We start from the raw sequence: 18,204 nt of genomic DNA, 5'->3' as shown, positions 1-18,204 counted from the left end.
GAGGCACAGCTGAGCATTGACAAGCTGTTACACCATCACTGGTAGGAGGGCAGTGAAACTAAAACTATTATCACATTGTAACCTACAAGAGGTAGGGTAGGTTAGCTTCAATATGGTGTCACCTAAAGATGAACAGTTCCTGTTGCTATAGTCATTGCCCTTTCCCCTTTACTATACATTACAAACAGCAAATCTTTCTTCTGTGTCAGCAGCTCCTAAAATGGTGACAGGCTACAAGATGAAACCAGTGCAAGCTTGATTTGCATGTGGTAGTATGATCGGTAGTAAACAATTTCTCAGCATAAGCACAAACGTATACAATTTTACATGAGTTCCACAGTGTTAGACAATGTGTACATAACCGTCAACATATGCCATCTGGCAGATACAATGCTAAAAGTGTAGAATGTGCATCCGGGAGTGAAATGCAGATTGAGAAATATAACAACAAAAAACCAATCTAATGTCTTGATTGGTTATTCACAGGTTAATTGATGTAACTTTTATATGTCAGGGCATGACACCAGCTGTTAATTATCCTCACTGAACTACAATGGGGATAGTCCATTTGGCCTGGGGGTATCCCAAAAACAAAATGTAAACAGGTGGATACCTTGGTCCCATTTTCTTTCCATAAAAGAAGTCACATTTCACGGAGACCTTTTTTTGCCCCTACGTGGAAATACGCTCAAGTTCGATTAATACACACATTTATCAGTGTATGGAACACTGCTCACCAGATAGACACTTTACACACAAATACACGTAGGGTCGGCCTCCTGTTCTAAGTGTATACATCTGCAGACTACAACCCCAATCCCACAGAGAATTAATAAGGAACCATTGCTGAAACCAGCTAAAATTACTTCCAGCAATGGGGGGAGCTCCATACTTCCAACTCGCCTGCGGTTGTTACACTACATTACTAAGAGGCTGGAGAAATGGTATGGGTGGTACGTTTTAAATCAGGGTAAATGCATTCATGCAGGATTATTGATAAATATCAACAATGAAAAAAAAACCGAACTAATGAGTACCAACTTCAAAATAGGTAGCTTTATTCATATTGAGATGTCGGTCTGATTAACCATGTTTAGTGCTGTGATCAAAGAAGCAGAGTAAATCTATCCTTTCATACAAAGTCCTTTCATCCCATCAACTAATACAGATACGTAAAAATGATGGGTCCCCCCCCACAAAGACTCTCATGCTTCACATTTGAGATTAATGAAGAAACTGAGAAGCACACAATATGTCTGTCAAAAGACAAAATGTAGAACCCTCAGTAAAGGCATGGCCATTGTGCATCCTCTTTGGAGAACAGCAATTTAGACATAACAGGCATGAAGACACACAGTTGCATTATTTTAGAGAGAATTTAGCTGCAGTTAGTCTTATTCTTTTAAATTTGGTTTCTGCATTCATGCTGAAGTCAAAAGTACTGCATGCTTGGTTGCACAAAATATACCTATGTTGTACGGTGAAAACCACTGACTAGACAGCCGGTTCCGTCTCTTAATTTGTTGAATTCCATTATTCTGTCTAGTGGAAATTATAACAAGAAAACCCTTAACAGAGCCCTATTTACTGAAATTTACTGTAAAATATTCAGTCAGAAAACCTTAGTGTGATTCCAAACTGAAAACAACACTAAAGCTCAACATATTTCCAAAATGAAAGAATTTGATCTACAAGTATTTTATGTTATGCGAGGGAATATAGATTAGTTAAGAAATAATGTTATAAAACCCTTGACCTGTAATAATCTTTGAGAAAATAATGAGGAAAGGGCGTTTGCAGTAAAGCAGCAGGGTAAACACTTAAATTGAAACAATTAAATGTTGAGAGATCGGACAAAATCGACTCAAAGCTGGTTGACCATACCATTACAAAACTGTATTTACAGCACATTTGACACACTGCCAGTCATGTCCATAAATGTACAGGTAATTCTTGGTTTACTATCCTTTCACAGGAAGCAGTAAACAAGCACCAATTCTACAGGCTTCATTTCTCTGCAGAAAAACTCAGTTTTATAATTAATAACAACCAAAAAAACACCATATAAAGCATTAGGTTTCATTCAACAAAAATATATTAGAATTATTGGAAAAGCCTATCGGTATGTGACCACAAGTTCCAGTCCCCAACTCATACCTTCAACACAAATGGCTTAACTACAGGAATCTGCATTCCGTAACTTGACTTTAGCAATGAACCCAATCGTCCCCTATGGTATATATGCTACTTGTGCTCATTTCCCAGGACAGCCTGCTCCTGTGAATCTCGGCTGACACGGTCTGTGGCTCTGTGGTCCTCCATCAAACCTCCCTGAGGGTGATGGACTGCTGTCCGACAAGTGGACTGCGGCAGCAACTGCGTCCGTCAGAGCCGTTTCTAGAGCGACCGTCGCCCCCGGACGGCAGTAGAGTAGCAGTAATCAGTGCAGAGGCGCCAGGTGCCTCCAGTCCAGTCCCGATACCAGCGCCCCCTAAAGGCCCTACGAGTCTTTCAGCATGCTTATTCGAGCAAAGATCTTGAGCGCAGGTCCCAGTTTGATGTTCATGGCGCTCATGAGGTGGTCTTCTTTCAGCAGGAGAAGAGCCTGGCCATCGATCTCCTGAGAACGGAACTCCTCTGCAATCTCCTGGCAACCTGAAGAACAACAGACAACATCAGTCTTTACATCACAGCGCCTACACTAAACCGGCAAAAACTACAGCTAAAGTGGCATGCATGGGTGGGCTCTACACACTGTTCTTGTCATTACACTTAAATAAACACCTGACCTGTTTAAGATTCATCTGTAAGGTAAATCACAAAGAGTTTGACAGAGTGCTTCTCTGGCGGACTCGTTTGCAGTGCGCACCTGGGAGAGAGCAGATGAACTCATACACGTGTGCCACGTTCCACTTGGTGGGGTCACTGGGCAGGAAGTGCTGCGTGAGGAGGGGCAGCTCCCGGACGTGGCCCTCCCCTTGGTCCGCCCCTCGCTCCCCCTGAGACCTGAGGGCCCTCGAGCTGGCGGCAGACAGGGGCGAGGGGGGCTCCTCATAGCTGGACATGTCTGAACATTGGCTGGACTCCCCCTGGCTGGGCTGGGAGGGGAGCGGGGATGACACTGACACGCCCATCGTCTGCTGGGGCACGGAGGGCCCCTGGAACACATGCACACAGCAGTCAGTGCAGGCAGCAGTGGTTAGGAACATAACCATTACCCATAATAACAATCGTAACCCCCGAGATGTGCTGGTGGGACTCCCAGGTGGTGCACTGCTGTTGTGCCCCTGAGCAAAGTGCTCGCCCCAAATTGCTTCCATAAATATCCAGCTGAATACACGGATGATATGTAAGCTATTTAGGTCACTTTGGATAAAAGCATTTCCTAAGCAAATAATGTGCTGCAATCACTACAAAACAGTTCTGATATTACCCAGAACCTCTTCGCAGGCAAGCAGGCTTGTTTCAAAGGAAAGAGAGAGGTTGAGACTGTTGTGGGTGTGAGGGTGGTGGTGGAGGTGGGGGTGCAGGACCGCTCACCTGCTTCTTAGCCTCCGTGTTCTGGGCGCCGCTGCTGCGCGATCTGGCCTTCTTGTGTTTCTCTGTTTTACTTCTATCTGGATGGATAAGGCCCATTCGCTTGGAGCACCTGACGCTGTACCTGCTCACGAACATGAGCAATGGGAGAAATTCAACCATCATTAAAAGAATCATTAGTTTTTAGTGCCGATGTCCTTAATTATTATTATTATTAATTACTGTGGTGGAGATTTAACTGCAAACAGGCCTTGTCTTTCTCAAAACACTTTAAAACTCAGTTCTATCACGAAATGCTCTGACTCTGGGTGATGCACTGCATTCTTACTTTTTCCCCCAATACTTCCACATTAGTTTGGTGGTAGCTGAAGTTACACTAGTGTAATGCAATCAGTTACAGGTAAAATCCATTACATGACATTTAGAACGATGCAACTTGCAATTAAATGGAATAGACACATTATACAGTTCATTCCTATAAAACCAGACCCTTGTGAATTACAGACAGTGATGTATATACAAGATTCCACTGACAGACTTCACAACAGGATAGGTGTTCTTCATGCATAATACATATTGAATATTACGTACATCTGCACAGTCAGAAAGAAATAATAATAGTCCCTCTAAATTTTCAGTTAAAGTTACTGTTTTGAGTTCATGGTGTACTGCTCTGAAGAAATGCAAAAACTCTCCTAAAGACTAAGCAACAGTGGGACTTAAATTGACAGAAACTTTGCATGGTAAGATTTGACCCATGAAGACGCAGGTTTAAGCACGGTTCAGGGAAACAAGTGATCCACCTTTTGGCGCACACCGTAGAACAGAACCTCTTCGACCGCTTGAAGTTGCTCGCAAAGTCGACCAGGCCACAGAGTTCACATTTCAGCATGGGCTCCTCCTCCTGCTCTTTCAGCTCTGAAAAAGAAGCAGAGATTTCAACAAGGCCCACCGGGCATGTGCTGCCAAAACAGCCCGCTCTTCACCAGGTAGAGCCCGCCTCACCTGGCTGACTCAGGTCCTCCATCTCTGAGTCAGTGGGGTGGCTCTGTGGGGGCTTCTCCGGGTCTGACGGCACCTGCTGCTTCTGCTTCTTCAGGTTCTCCATCAGCAGGGACGGGCGCTCCACCTGTGAAATACAGCACACAGACTCAGCCACTGCCATGCCTGAAAACCCCAGCCCTACACTCCACTGCCAACGCTTTGCTCTTTCTGTTGCTCTGGTCTACACAGCTAGCGTATCTGCAGGCTTCAGTTCCAGGCTTGGGACAGGGATGACTGCTGCTGCGCAGTAGGACCCCCCCGCTCCCCCCCCCCCCCCCCATTGAATGGATGTTCAGTGCTGGGACGCATTACATGTGCAATGGTCAGCATACTAGAGTAACAGCCACAGCGTCCACAGAATCAATGCTGAAAACAACAGCTGCCTTTTAGGACGTCATGCCGCGCAGAATTATTAGCAGGTTCATGGACTCTGATCTTGAGAACATGGATCTTCTTAAGTGGGCACATGGAGTCAGAGTATCAGCGAATTAGCTACAGTCACTCCCATTGATCTCATCTAGATAAAAGCTTTAACACTGTGAGGCACTTCTGGCCACAGCTAAGTCAGTGTTGTCTTTGTCTCATACGTCCACTAGAGGGAAGTGCATTCCTTCATGTGGCGAGCAGCGCTTGTTCCAGTGTGTGCAAATTACACACTGGAAAAGTCAGTCATCACGAGCAGCTGTCACAAAAGCCCGGCAGTGAGGTATAGAGTTATATGCAGACCCACGTCATCACATGAACACTAAATAGGGCCTTAAAAACCACAATGAAGCCCAAGTGCCACGCTGATCTCTGGAGCCGCCATTAGACCTGTCATCGAGGTGTCTCTCTAATGAGCTCATGCTTACAGGTGAGAAACAGAGTTATTTCTTATCCTTTAGCATGACCTACCTTTTTTTCTATCGCATTAAGAAATACATAACTATGTGACTTATGACTCACAGCTGTAGCTGAATCTTTCAGCAAATGTTTTCCAAAGCTTCTTCTCAAATCTCACTCATTGCATTGTTGCTAACTGGTGACAGATGTATCCTTTGTCAGTTCTAAGAGCCAGACGTCAACCTTAGGGTATTAAATAACTTAACTTAACAAGAACCCCCTTAGCCATACCTTTCAATTATTTATAAGTATTGGTTGTTTACTTACATTTTGTAAGATTTTTTTTGAAACGGGGAGAAAACTCCATGCATTGCAGGTCGGTCTACTAATTTTTAGCCCAGGGTACGTCATCTGAGAATATGACGGAGTGGCATATTTTATGAGAATACACATAGCTACACATCGACACACCAGTCTACGTTCAATGATGAGCACATTGCAGAGAATCTGCGCAGCTTGAGTGTATTCCTACGGTTTCTGACACCTCTCAGTGTCCCTGGGGAAACTGCGCAGAGAGCACTGCGTCCTGTGCACCGAAAAACAAGGCGTCACATGGGAGACACGGCGGGGGACTCACGGGGAAAGGCTCGGCTCCCTCCTGTATGACGAAGCCCTCGATGACGTGGGTGAGGATCTGCGGCTTCACGATGGCCTGGGGCGGCTTGCTCTCCCCGTTCTGGGGCGTGCTACCGGTCACGGTGGGCGCGTTGTTTCCATTTCCCGAGGTCATGGCTGGAGGTGTGCCCACAGAGGACTTCGCATTCACCCCTTCGGCAGCACCCAAATCTGCGGACGACATACGGACATCGCGGGCTACTTCACTTCAGAGCTGCAAATGACTCAACGCGGGGACACAAACAACTAACCGTTAACTTCTGCTACAGAATAAAACAGGAAAAGAGGCAATAGGCAGCTAAGATGTTAACAATACCAAACAGGTCCCCAGGCGTCTAATACTGCTACCTTGCCTAAGTACCATTTCAACAATTCAGCTGGTGTGGGTAATGGTGTCAAAAATGCACTGAAATCAATGGCTTGCTGACCAGCAAATGCTGACCGTTCCCTTGCGCATTAATCTATGAGAGCACACGCTACAAAATAATTCACAAGGAAATTCAAAGCATGCAGCTAACCAGTACAACTGCAACCGAACTGCGGAGGAGCCCCTGAGCGCGCGGTTTGTTTACTTGCCCATGGACTGATTACGTCTAACGCAGCTATTTAGTTACAACGTGCGATCACAGAGGAATTCTTTTCCTGGTCGCCGAGGAGATTTCACCAACAAAATCTGCTGAGATCATTCGTCTACTTGACATGTACTATTAACCCAAACACAATTAGCTACTAATTGATAACAAGTAGCACGCCAACTTGCCACCTATCCAAGCTAGCCAGCTAAGTTAGCTATACAACTTATTCGTATCTGTCTCTGTTCACCAACAACGTGCAAAGTCAAGTGTAAACCTGCTACGTGCATCGCATAAAACTGAACGATACCAGCAACCTAGCTATCTGACTAGGCTAATTTAGCTAATACACGATTTTTGAGAGAAGAAAATGTGAGCGCTTCATACATACTGGGATCCTGACAATAGTCGCCAGCGGCGGCGGCAGCACACGCCTTTGTTCCGTTCTGTGATTTACCACGAAAAGAATCCTTGCTGTATTATTTCCCAAACGCCAGGTTAAGAAACAAGCCCCGTGGCCCCAAACTGTACGCACTGCACTCCACGAATAATTACTATCTCTCCTGTAAACCAAACAGTAACCGGAACACAGATACTGATCTCATCCAAACTTTTTCGTATTATTGTTTGTTCAGCCCCGTTCCTCTCGCTTGAGCAACACAGACGCTCTCTAGCTAATCCTCTTTGTATGAGGGAACTGAATAGGAAACAACGTGCTCCAGCTATTGGTCAGCCACACTTGGAACGGTGTCCAATGGTGACGCGCATTTGCGACAGGCGCCTTCTGTGATTGGCGAATATATCTGACTCACCCCCTGATTCATGTCAAACGCGCAGAGGCGGCGAAAGAGCAGCTGAGATAACTCAATGGGATGCCATACCCTTTCTACCAACTGAGCGTAGGCACACCGCTAACCCCCGCAGGTTTAAAAACAACTTTTCTATCTTGCTTTAGGCATCGAGTTCACACGCTGCATGAATAGCACAGCCTACATGTGGCCTAACAATGCTTCCCCCCCCTTCTGACACCCGCTGAGCAGAAATGGGACTCAGTTACTGAGTACTATTAATATAAGACCTATGATATCGTAAGCAAAGAAAATACCGCAGTTTGACATAAAAACCCTAAAGCCTGGCATAATCAACAACTGTTTTGTCAAAGATCACACTGTCCAATCTAGACAACGTAAACATATACGAAATATGGTCAAATCCAAACACTATAAAGCACATTAAAATAACTGTGTAAAATTGAACTGAATTAAATGTTGAATTGGAGATAACCACACAACATGCCAAGGGAAACATATTTCCAGAACATTTGCAAAGGGAATGACATGTCATTTCAAGACTGACATTCTGCTTCACCCTGTCTGTTACAACTAGTTGAACACGCTATCTGGTTTGTTGTGGTGCAGTTAAACTACAGCAAAGCTTGCTTTTCCTGCCCTCCCCCTGCTATGACTGCTATTCCCCTGCATATGTCTGATCGCTTCATTTCCTCTCCAGAGTGAGCACCAAACGCACTCCTGTCCGTCAATATGAATTGCACACTTATCTGAGAGGGGAAGAGAACTGGCCTATCCCCTAACACCTGCACTCCAAACACAACAGGGCTCTTACTGGAAGAGCACTATTTAAAAAAATGATAATCAGTTTCCTGTGATCAATGGTAAAATGTCCACTTAGTAAAGCAGATCTCAGCTTCAGGCAAAAGGACAAACCACAAAGTCATAAGTCCTATTTGCTGCATAAGCCCTCTCCCTGGCTCTTTGAGCATGAAAAGATTGGCCTGGTTTGAGCCCTATTTTGTATTTGTCTATAAATGGCTTATTCTCTACACCCCCCCCCCCCCCCCCCCCCACCAAACATTACCAAAGTGCACCTCGATAAATACTCCTCGGATTTGCTTGGGTAAGAACAATAGCCTTCAGATGTGCAGTGTGATAAATGCACTTGGTTTTCACAATGACAATGGGGGAGCCACAGAACCACAGTGGAGAGGTATGGTAACCTTATCCCTTTAAGAGATACAAGGGGTTCATGAATTAGGAGCCCCCTAGGCAGGCAGGTGGGAAACGCCGGGCTGCGCCCGGGAGGAGACAGGACAGAAGAACACCGACGTGGCCTGGGCTGATAATGCCACCATTGTGTGTCCTGCCAGCAGATGACCAGGGGCTGGGAGGGATGAAACACGTTCAGGTTGCTGAGACCCTATTGAGGGCTGCTGCCCGGGAGACAGGAAGCACAAAGCGGCACATGGAAGAGGGCATGAGGCGACTTCAAGGTTTATTTAAGGTTGAATGGAGCAACCACTCACCATAAAAAGAAAACAAGAAACAGTTTGGTGTATATAACCCACAGAAAACTGAACAAAGACAGTGAGGAGGTCTGCGTTAAATAAAAAATAAGAAACTTCCTCTAGTTTCACTTTTTGTAGGTTTTAATATGACCAAGAGGACAAATGCAAGTGCACATTTAAAGCATAAAGAAAAACTGGAAAATTGTAAACTTATTTCAGTCTGGTGTTTTTGTGTGTACCCCCTCACTGTCTTTGTTTATCATTTCTGACATCAAAGGGGATTTCTTCCATTTATTTTTTTGGCAGCTAAGGTGCTCCTTCTGTCAGCAAGATCAAGCCGCATAAAAAGACCATTCACGGGTTTCCATTTTCATTATACGATGAATTGGGCAATAAAAATAAGCCATCTTGAAATAAGCCAGAGGTGCTTATTAAGCAGTCTGGAAGGAGAAGTGTTTGGGGTACATGTTCTGGTTGAGTAATTTAGTGATTAAAGGAGCACACCAGTTGAAAATTATGATTTGTTTCGTTATGGATGTATCAAGTACTTGTACGTGATTGAATGTTATGGACACGTCCTGTGCCCTGTGTCCTGTGAAGAATGTGAGAGGAAGCCCAAGACTTTCACTTTCAGAAGGTTGCCTATATTGAGAGGATTTGTGAGCATCAAGTCTACTTAGTTTTCAGTTTTCTTTTAGCCCTTACTAAAACATCACCATACACAAAACATTATTTACATTATTACACCTATTTTTTGAGTGGTATTCCCTTTTAAAGGCATACATTTTAATTCCAGATTATGATTGACTAAGTATTGGATCTGGAAAAGCATAGTTTTTTGTTTATGTGACTGCTTTGAACATGTTTGGAAAACAAATGCTAAGGACCTTGATCATAAAAAGAGAAGTCTGATTCTTTCGGAGCGTTCACGGAACTACATTTAGATCATGCTGACCTATGTGAACTGAATGACTATTGACCGTATTTGAATGCATAGATGGTCGCAGACACACCTGTTCACCCTGTCACTGCTTCGGTAGGCGTGTCCCCCATGCTCCCCTGCATCAGTGGGTGTGTTCACCCCGCCCTCCCTCAGTGGGTGTATCCCCTGCTCCCTCCCTGCATCACTGGGTGTGTTCACCCCGCCCTCCCTCAGTGGGTGTATCCCCTGCTCCCTCCCTGCATCACTGGGTGTGTTCACCCCGCCCTCCCTCAGTGGGTGTATCCCCTGCTCCCTCCCTGTATCGGTGGGTGTGTTCACCCCGCCCTCCCTCAGTGGGTGTATCCCCTGCTCCCTCCCTCCCTCAGTGGGTGTGTTCACCCCGCCCTCCCTCAGTGGGTGTATCCCCTGCTCCCTCCCTGCATCAGTGGCTGTACAAAAGCGGAGCCCCTCTCCCCTAATTGTAGCTGAAGTTGAAGCTGTCACAGCCCCACGAGTGCCAGGGAAGGACAATAGACACAGAGGCCGTGACAGATTTGCTCTTCCGCTTGAGGGGAGAGATGAAGAGGGGAAGGTCTTTGTGGGGTCGGGCGGCAAGCCCACAGATGGCAGTGACACAGCACCCCGCACACTCCTGGCCAATCAGACCTGCCTTAAAGTTCAGCCACCTCCTGAAAGCGTTTGGTCCTGGGGGACACCAGTCACTGAGATATTTCCTGTCTACTTCTGTGAGGGGGGGGGGGGGGGGGGGGGGGTGGGGACTATTGTACTGCTTCAGTAGCAAATTCAGTAGCAAATTCAGCATATGATGACAATGTCACGAATTACATCCAAGCGTAGAAACTGAGTAAGAGGCGGTACCTTGCGCTTGTGTGGTGAGCTTGCTGGAGTCTGATTTCAGCTGCTCCGTGGTGGTGGCCGCTTGTGTGGGCATGCACACAGGCTGCTGAACACTGGGGGTGGGGCATGTCTCCCTGACTACCAACGGAGTCGGCTGGTCTCCACCGGCAGTATCCTGGACCAGACAGGCAGTCTGAGAACCAATAGCAAAGAGGAGGAGATTATTGTGAACATCCAGCAGTATGATGTCATGTTCAGGGAAAAGGGTTTGTAACCACAAGGATGTAGATTTGATTCTCAGATATAACACTGTTAGTTGAATTACTTCTGTAAATCTAGGCATATAAATTAATAAAGTGAAATAATTTTAAAGAAAAATAGAATGAATTGAACGGATAGTAATGTTTATTTTCTCATCTGTAATAAAATTCTTGCACAGCCACATAAAATCAGTGATGACAGTAATTTGCATTGGAAACACTGGATAGTTCACAGATATTAGATGAGTCATACGGACACAGCCAGACGGTTTGGCAGCAGGAGAGGCTCTTACCGGAGCTGGTGCTGGCTGGATCTGGAGGTTGACGGCGGTCAGCTGGACGGGCGGGGCCTTGGGCTGCACCTGGGGGCTGGCGGTGGAGTGGAAGATGGTGGCCTGCTGGGTGGGGGCGGGCAGCTTGGGCAGGACCGGTACGGAGCACGCCTGGCTCTGGGGCGCCGATGCCACGGCGGGCTGGATGGCCAGAGCCTGCAGGTGGGGCTGGATGGAGGCGGTCTGGAGGAGCTGGGCCTGCGACACCTGGGGCTGCTGCTGGATCACAAACTGCTGCTGCTGCTGCTGCTTGTGCTGCTGGAGCAGCTGGTGGGGCTGGATCTGTGTGTATGCTGGAAGACACACACACCAGCGCTCACTCTCAGAGGCACAAGCGCAGCTCACCTACAGTCAAAGCGAACCAGCAGCAAATGCGGTTTGGAGCAGAAATGCAGACATTTCTTCCTGGAATCTTGGCGGTTTATTCTTTGATTTGCACAGACTGGATACACCGCATGAAAATAAACTTTAGCAGTCTTAACTAGAAATGCAAAGATGCACACAATGCGAAAATATTACATTTTACAGATTAACGGCTGAAACTTCCTTTTTTTGTACAAAAATAGCCTTCTGTGAAATAGCCAAAATTATACCTCTGCACATTTTGTACACTCTCAACAGCAAGGGGGACAGACATATCAGGGAACAAAACATGAAGAACATATAAAAACGAAACAAATAAAGAGAAATAACCTGTCATTGCCTGTCGCTCCCAGTGTTTGGGCCCAGGGCAGTCAAATCTGATACATCTGCGGCAGCGGTTAGTCACAGCCATGTCCCATTGTGGCAGGTATTCATTTTTTTTCACCAGTTGCTCATATGTCTAAAGGCAAATTGGTTCAGTGAACCCATAACTCCCTTTCGCAGCCCTCGGCATGTTGCAGGGCAGCCCATCAGTCAAGCCCAGGCCACGCCTGAGAGAGCAGGTTTAGACCACAAAGAACAGCACGTTCTGGGGCTAAACATGTCACTGTGGTGAGCGTTACGCAGTAAAAACTCTCCATTCGCAGTACACTGCTACAACTTGGGTCGAAGGCCTACTCCTCTTCCTCCCAAATACAAATAACAATAGACCACCTGTCATCAGTGTTGGCTCTGAAACTGGACTTGCAATCAGATGGTGGTAGGACCATACATAACTACTTTGGTAACCTTAAACACAGTGCTTAACCTGAATGACTTCAGGATTGTTATGTGAACATTCAGTTGCAGAAATGGTTAGCATCTGGACAATGCTCTGTAGAACACAAAGTTGTTCCTACAGATTCATAAGGCTTACGAAGACAAAGCCAGTAATGCTCCTACAAGGTTGTGTTTTATATGCATTGTTTTCAGCACATTCCCGTGTATGGAGTGATGCATCTCACAGTCCAAATGAAATAAGCACAGAGTGACTTTGGGGACTCAACTGCTGGCATATAAAAGCAGGAAAAATGTTTTTATTTACAGAAAAACATGGTTGCGATGGTAACTTCCCCTCCTGTTTTTCCTGTATGAAAGCCGTTACAGCGCACCGCCACATCCTGAGTTTGACGCAGTGCAGAGATCCCCCGGGGCTGCCATTGTTTTGGCCGGTACATTGCGCTCACTCCAGGTTAATGGGCTTGGTCGCCCACGTCCTATTGCACGTGGCGGAGCGTATAAGAAAGACGGAGACCACGCCACCCCTCTCGCAAAGCTGAACTGATCAGTTTAGACACCCGTGATGCTGCTTCTGTCATAATGTTCTCATACTGCAGGACACGTCCGAAACGTCGGCCCCTTCATTTCCAAATAACTGGAGTCTCCGAGTCAGTGGAAAACAGAAATCTCCATGCAAGTGGAGTAAAATGTGGTTTTCTGGTTTCGCCACGGCCTCTGGTGGAAACACTTTCATGTTTGTGTGTGTCTGTGCTAAAAATGTCATTTCTTTATGTGGTAAAGATTCTACCAGCCCTACAGGGCAGGATAATACTAAATAGCAAGAGGGAGCATGGTAATATCACATTAGTAACAACCTTAAATGTGAAAAGGTTTTCAGAGGACAGAGGTGTTTTTTTTTTTTTTTTTTTTTTTTTTTGCTTTAAATAACTTTTACTGAGTTAAGAAGGGCAAGTGAGAACTCATTTCCCTTTTACAGCAGTGACCTCAGAATGCAAGGGATTCCAGCGGTGGGGGGTGATGAGGCGGCCAGGTGATCAGATCATCAGTTCAGAAAATCTGCCGGGGCAGTAACACAAGTTGGCCCCAAATGGACATTGTCTGAAGCACTCTCGCATGACTCTCCCATGTAGAAGCCTGATCAGCCATTGGCCACCAGGCCTTCACCATTACACCAGTCAGAGAGCAAGAGGGTGGACCATGCAATTAGTAGACCATTTACCTGATTCATTTTCTGTGGGAAGTTAACACAACTGAAGTGTTGCAGAATGCATTCCCATGTTACGATTTGTGCATTTAAATGGTCTATTATGATCACCCCTGCATTTGTGTTCTTTACTATCTGAAGAAAGGGCAAATTTGGCCACAACTTCAGAACAAACATTGTCACTCATGTCTGCTCTTCCATGACTTGGCCTGTCACAGAATGGTAATTAGTACCCAAACCCACCAATCCTGACTCAACAGGGGCTATCAAGTTGCTGTTTAGAGTAGTCTAGGGAGCCAGACTGGGGCTTTAGCCTAGACACTCCTATTCAGATGACAAATTTGATAAGGTTTATGATTGGTGGCACATCATAAATGAAGATGAAGCTTACAGACTGGGTGGTCTTAGTGTGGTGTCAAGATGTGCCACCAAATTTTCTATGAACACAGTACAAAAAAAGGACTCTGCTTCCAAGTGCAGGCCTTTTACAATCAAATGTTGGAAAGGAAGGAAATGGCAGTAATGTCTGACTTGGTGGTGGGCTGGGGCTGGGGGGGGGGGGGGGGAACTTTCCCAAAGCTGTCAGGGTATGAAGCTGGATGATTCAGACCTCCCACAGATGCACTGCTCTCTGTTGTCCAGTGGAATTGAGTCAGTCTATGATCCTGCTGAGATGCACGCATGTGCACGCACACACACATATAATCACAGACACACACACACACACACACACACAAATCCCTGGAAAGCCCCCCAATCAACCCCCTTACCCTTCAGCCCCAAGTTCCCAGCACCCAGCAGGACCCAGCCTCCTCCAGCCAGCACGCTGCCCAGTGAACTCCACAAGGCTGTCAGACATTAAAGACCAGGCCCTGGTTTTAGCCCCACCAACATCAATACCCTGGCACAATGTGTCCCAGCCTACGTCCAGAACAGGCAGCTTACTGGAAGGGAAAGTGGGGGGGGATACAGCCATCTCTGAGGAGCCTCCAGAGCCACACAACCCCAGTCCGCCTCTCCTTCTGAGGGGCTGCCTGCGTTTAGGACACCCCGGGACAGTACCGTAATGGAAAACACACCCCCAGCTCGGCGGCCGCCCAGACGCAGAGCGAGCGCCAACGCCCACACTCTGGGTAGCTCGGAGCTGCCACTCTACACGCGGAAGCCTGGAGCCGGGCCCGCTCTATTTTAGCAGGCGGCAGGCGTCCAGCGCACAGATCTGCACGGTGGTCCTTCTGGGATTCTGGATGGCGTGGGCATGTTCCCGCAAGGGGCTGGCGGCTTTTGCCAAAGAGGAGGGGATGAAAAGGCCCGAATGCTCAATGCACAGAGCTGCAGGACAGCTGCTCCCAGGCCAGTCCAGATTCTGGCGAAACTCTATCCCTGCTTGAGGCGGGGCAGCAGAGGAACGTCAACAACGATGTGTAATGGACGACTCCCCCAGGGGCCGTCTCTCTCTCTTTCACTCTCTCTCACACACCACACTCCTTCAATAGGAATTTCCATCTGCGATACACCAAGCCTGCTTAAAGTAGAAAGACTTGGCATTTAATAAATTAAAATAATCCATTTATAGGTTTATATTCATGCAGACATGAGGGTGTGAAATTTTCACCAGGTGGCGTTTAGTGAAAGAATTAGCAAATCTCATTTCAAACATCTTTGCAGATTTACACCAGAAAAAACATCTCTACCCGCAGGGAAACAGGACTGCAGCGTGGCATCTTACCTAAAACGTGGCATCTCCCACAGCACAGCGTCGCCATCACTGCACTGGGGCATTGGATTACCACTTGGTTCAATGGGAAGACTGCCTGCTCTTGGCCCACCAACGCTGTTTCCAGTAATAACCGGATTTTCCCTGGAGGTCTCCCATTTAAATACTAGCCAAGGCCAGTCCTGCTTAGCTGATGCCATTTGCTACAAAAAGATGACATGGCCAAGATTATTTGCATTAATGGACGTACGCCAGGAACATTTGCATGGTTCTCGGCACACAATAACCCACTTCAAAATGGTCTGCTCCTCAGCAATTTCTGTCATCCGACCTGCAGAGGCAAGACTGATTACTTGCATTTCACTGAACAGCTAAAGTTTCAAACAGGTAGCATATCTGAAAACAAGCCATTGGTATTTTTACCTGCCACACATTCCCCTGTCACCTCCCCTTTGCCAAAAGGCCCATGAGTGTTTGGATGAATACACATGAATGAGACACAGACGTCTCAGAGTCTGCATGCACTGGTGCAACTTCACAAGCATTTAAACCTTGATTTATAGGCCACTTAACGAGTGACAGTTGTCATAGCTTTGTTCTCCAAGCTAAGACAATGTCGAAATGTTGCCATCATGGCAAAGTGCATTTCACAGGAGCAAGTTCAATAGGAACATAAGTTGAGAGCATCCAGTGACACGGAGTTTGAGCATCAAGCTAAAAACCACAAAGATGAAATGTCTGCATAGAACAATAACTGTTTTATGCTGCGTACCTCACCATTACTCTACGGTGCACAGAAACCAAAATCACACTGATATGCTCACAACGCTCTTAATTACCTGTAGCAGCAGCATTACCTCATACCACAGATTGCTCACCTAACCCTGACCCTAACTGTGACCTTGACCTTCCCCCTCACCCCCCCTCCCAGTAGCGGCTCATCAAAGGACCCGCACGCCCCCTGGGGCCCCAGGCCCTCTCAGCCCGTCCGTCAGTCGCGTCCCCGCAGTGTCCCCACCCCCTCGTCCGCAGGGTCAGTCCAGGCAGCGTCTGGTCCTGCTTACGGTGCGCTCCTAACAAATGAGGTCCTGGCAGGAAAAGCGGTGCGCGGGAGAAAAGCTCCGCCCACATCACAGTGAGCCGCTTTTAAACTCTAATGAGATTCTCATGCAGAGACTGACCAGCTCGCTGGGGTAGCACGGTCTCCCCAGTAAATCAGGCCAGCATCTGCCGTACGGCTGACCTGGGGTCAGTACACACAGCCCCAGCAAGCCTCAACTGTAACGGCTCCCTCCCGGACGATCTGGAATCAGTCAGCCCGGATCGGAAGTGATTAGTTCGGGGAAGCCGACCGGAGGCGAGGAGGGGGTCGAGCTCTGAGGAATTCAGATTTAAGGCTCCACGAGGAAGGGGCCAACATTTCCTTTAGTACTCACATATGTCACGGGTGCCACTCCGGGGAGGCACCATGACACAGCACTGCGCTAGCCACAGTCATTTCCCCCAACTATCTGCATGTGCCGTCAATGACTTATCCATGCATATGAGATCGGTTTCCAATACGTTCGTTAAGAATGAAATATTTCACTGTGGTTTTATGCTTCTTTGACTGCTGCTCTTCCTGCTGCCCCTCTCCCTGCAAATCATGAGTGACACCACATTCCCCATTATGGCTGCCCTTCAGAAAAGGAATGGTGCAGTGTAATGAGAGCCTGTAACCTTGAAGCACTCCTATACTCCTGTATAGGAGTGCTTCAAGATGGGAGTCACTTCAAAAAGTGGCCATATCCTGTCACAGCAGGGAGCTGTGGAGCTTCAGCCAGCAGTAATGACAGTTGTGTAGGCAGATTCCCCGGTTTTCCCTTCCTTACAAAACAGCTTATTGGTGCTTTCAGAAGACTATCTGGTCTAGCTGTGGGCTTCAACAACCAGGGAACAGCTGTAGAAAATTGTTGTTTCCTGTATCGTACAAATCATTTTCATCCTACTGTAAAGACATGTACATTGTGCATACACACATTTAGACTGTTTGGCAAAGGCTTACTGTGAAGGGTCCCACAAAAGATCTACATAAGGCCTTCACTACATAACAATGTCAGGGTTCTGGTATGCTTTCTCTTCATGTCCTTCCACAGAAATGCTCCCAACCACTGCCTGCTCAGCCAGTCATGGGGGGTTGAGAGGTTTTAACAAGATGGCAAAACAATCTATCAGAACAAACTGTGAAAGGGCTGTGGTTATTCTTGGAGAAATGTCTGCTAACATTATGTGGAATTTATCTTTGATCTGTCTTGAGGACGACCCCGCTGAAATCTATGCCCGTAGCCTGCTGGAATTATAAAACAGCTGTTTGCTATGCAGCTCCCCATAGATTTGCTTATTATAGACCTCATAATCACACTCTGTCTAGCCCACACTGCTAGTGTTAAAACTACTAATGCAGTGAGATGAGCACTTTTGAACCCAGCTGAACCTGAACTGAACTGAATGCCAGGGAAGTGACTTTTTCAAACAATAAGTGGCACCAACAGGATAGCCAGGTTACACAGCCCTATTGCCCCACACACAGCCCTGCTTTCACTGAATCAATGGAAGTTTCAGTACTGGCAATCCATGGCTCCACTTTGTGTAGGTCTAGTTCTCCAACACTGAGAACCCAGTGGAAAGGCTCCCAGAAATAGAACTTTGCGGTTCTGCCTGGTTCCAGTTCTGATGGAAAATCCCTTAATTGCTGGTGTGCCAGGTCTTTCTCCACGCTCCACATCTACGCTATCTCTGCCAGTGTCTCTGAGCTGCACCTCGCTGCTCTCCGTGTG

General features: G+C 46.9%; 1 protein-coding gene across 3 annotated transcripts in view; it reads right to left on the bottom strand.

Annotated features, from left to right (window-relative positions):
- Positions 1-2,145: 2,145 nt before the first annotated feature.
- The window catches only part of phc2a (polyhomeotic homolog 2a (Drosophila)), a 54,389-nt gene continuing 38,330 nt past the window's right edge, over positions 2,146-18,204 (bottom strand). The window contains exons 8-15 of one of the 3 annotated variants that reach the window (XM_036534252.1): positions 11,286-11,617; positions 10,754-10,925; positions 6,041-6,249; positions 4,543-4,666; positions 4,341-4,455; positions 3,541-3,661; positions 2,870-3,158; positions 2,146-2,655 (exon numbers count right to left, since the gene is read on the bottom strand). In XM_036534252.1, coding sequence (XP_036390145.1) covers positions 2,501-2,655; positions 2,870-3,158; positions 3,541-3,661; positions 4,341-4,455; positions 4,543-4,666; positions 6,041-6,249; positions 10,754-10,925; positions 11,286-11,617 — 1,517 coding nt within the window. In that variant the 3' untranslated portion in view covers positions 2,146-2,500. Of the gene's footprint in view, positions 2,656-2,869; positions 3,159-3,540; positions 3,662-4,340; positions 4,456-4,542; positions 4,667-6,040; positions 6,250-6,596; positions 6,643-7,041; positions 7,111-10,753; positions 10,926-11,285; positions 11,618-18,204 lie in introns of those variants that run through there. The other 2 variants (XM_036534253.1, XM_036534254.1) reach the window with 2 other exon arrangements.

The sequence above is a fragment of the Megalops cyprinoides genome, chromosome 7 (assembly GCF_013368585.1).
Source record: "Megalops cyprinoides isolate fMegCyp1 chromosome 7, fMegCyp1.pri, whole genome shotgun sequence".
NCBI classification, from domain to species: domain Eukaryota; kingdom Metazoa; phylum Chordata; class Actinopteri; order Elopiformes; family Megalopidae; genus Megalops; species Megalops cyprinoides.
This window is presented reverse-complemented; position numbering and strand designations above follow the sequence as displayed.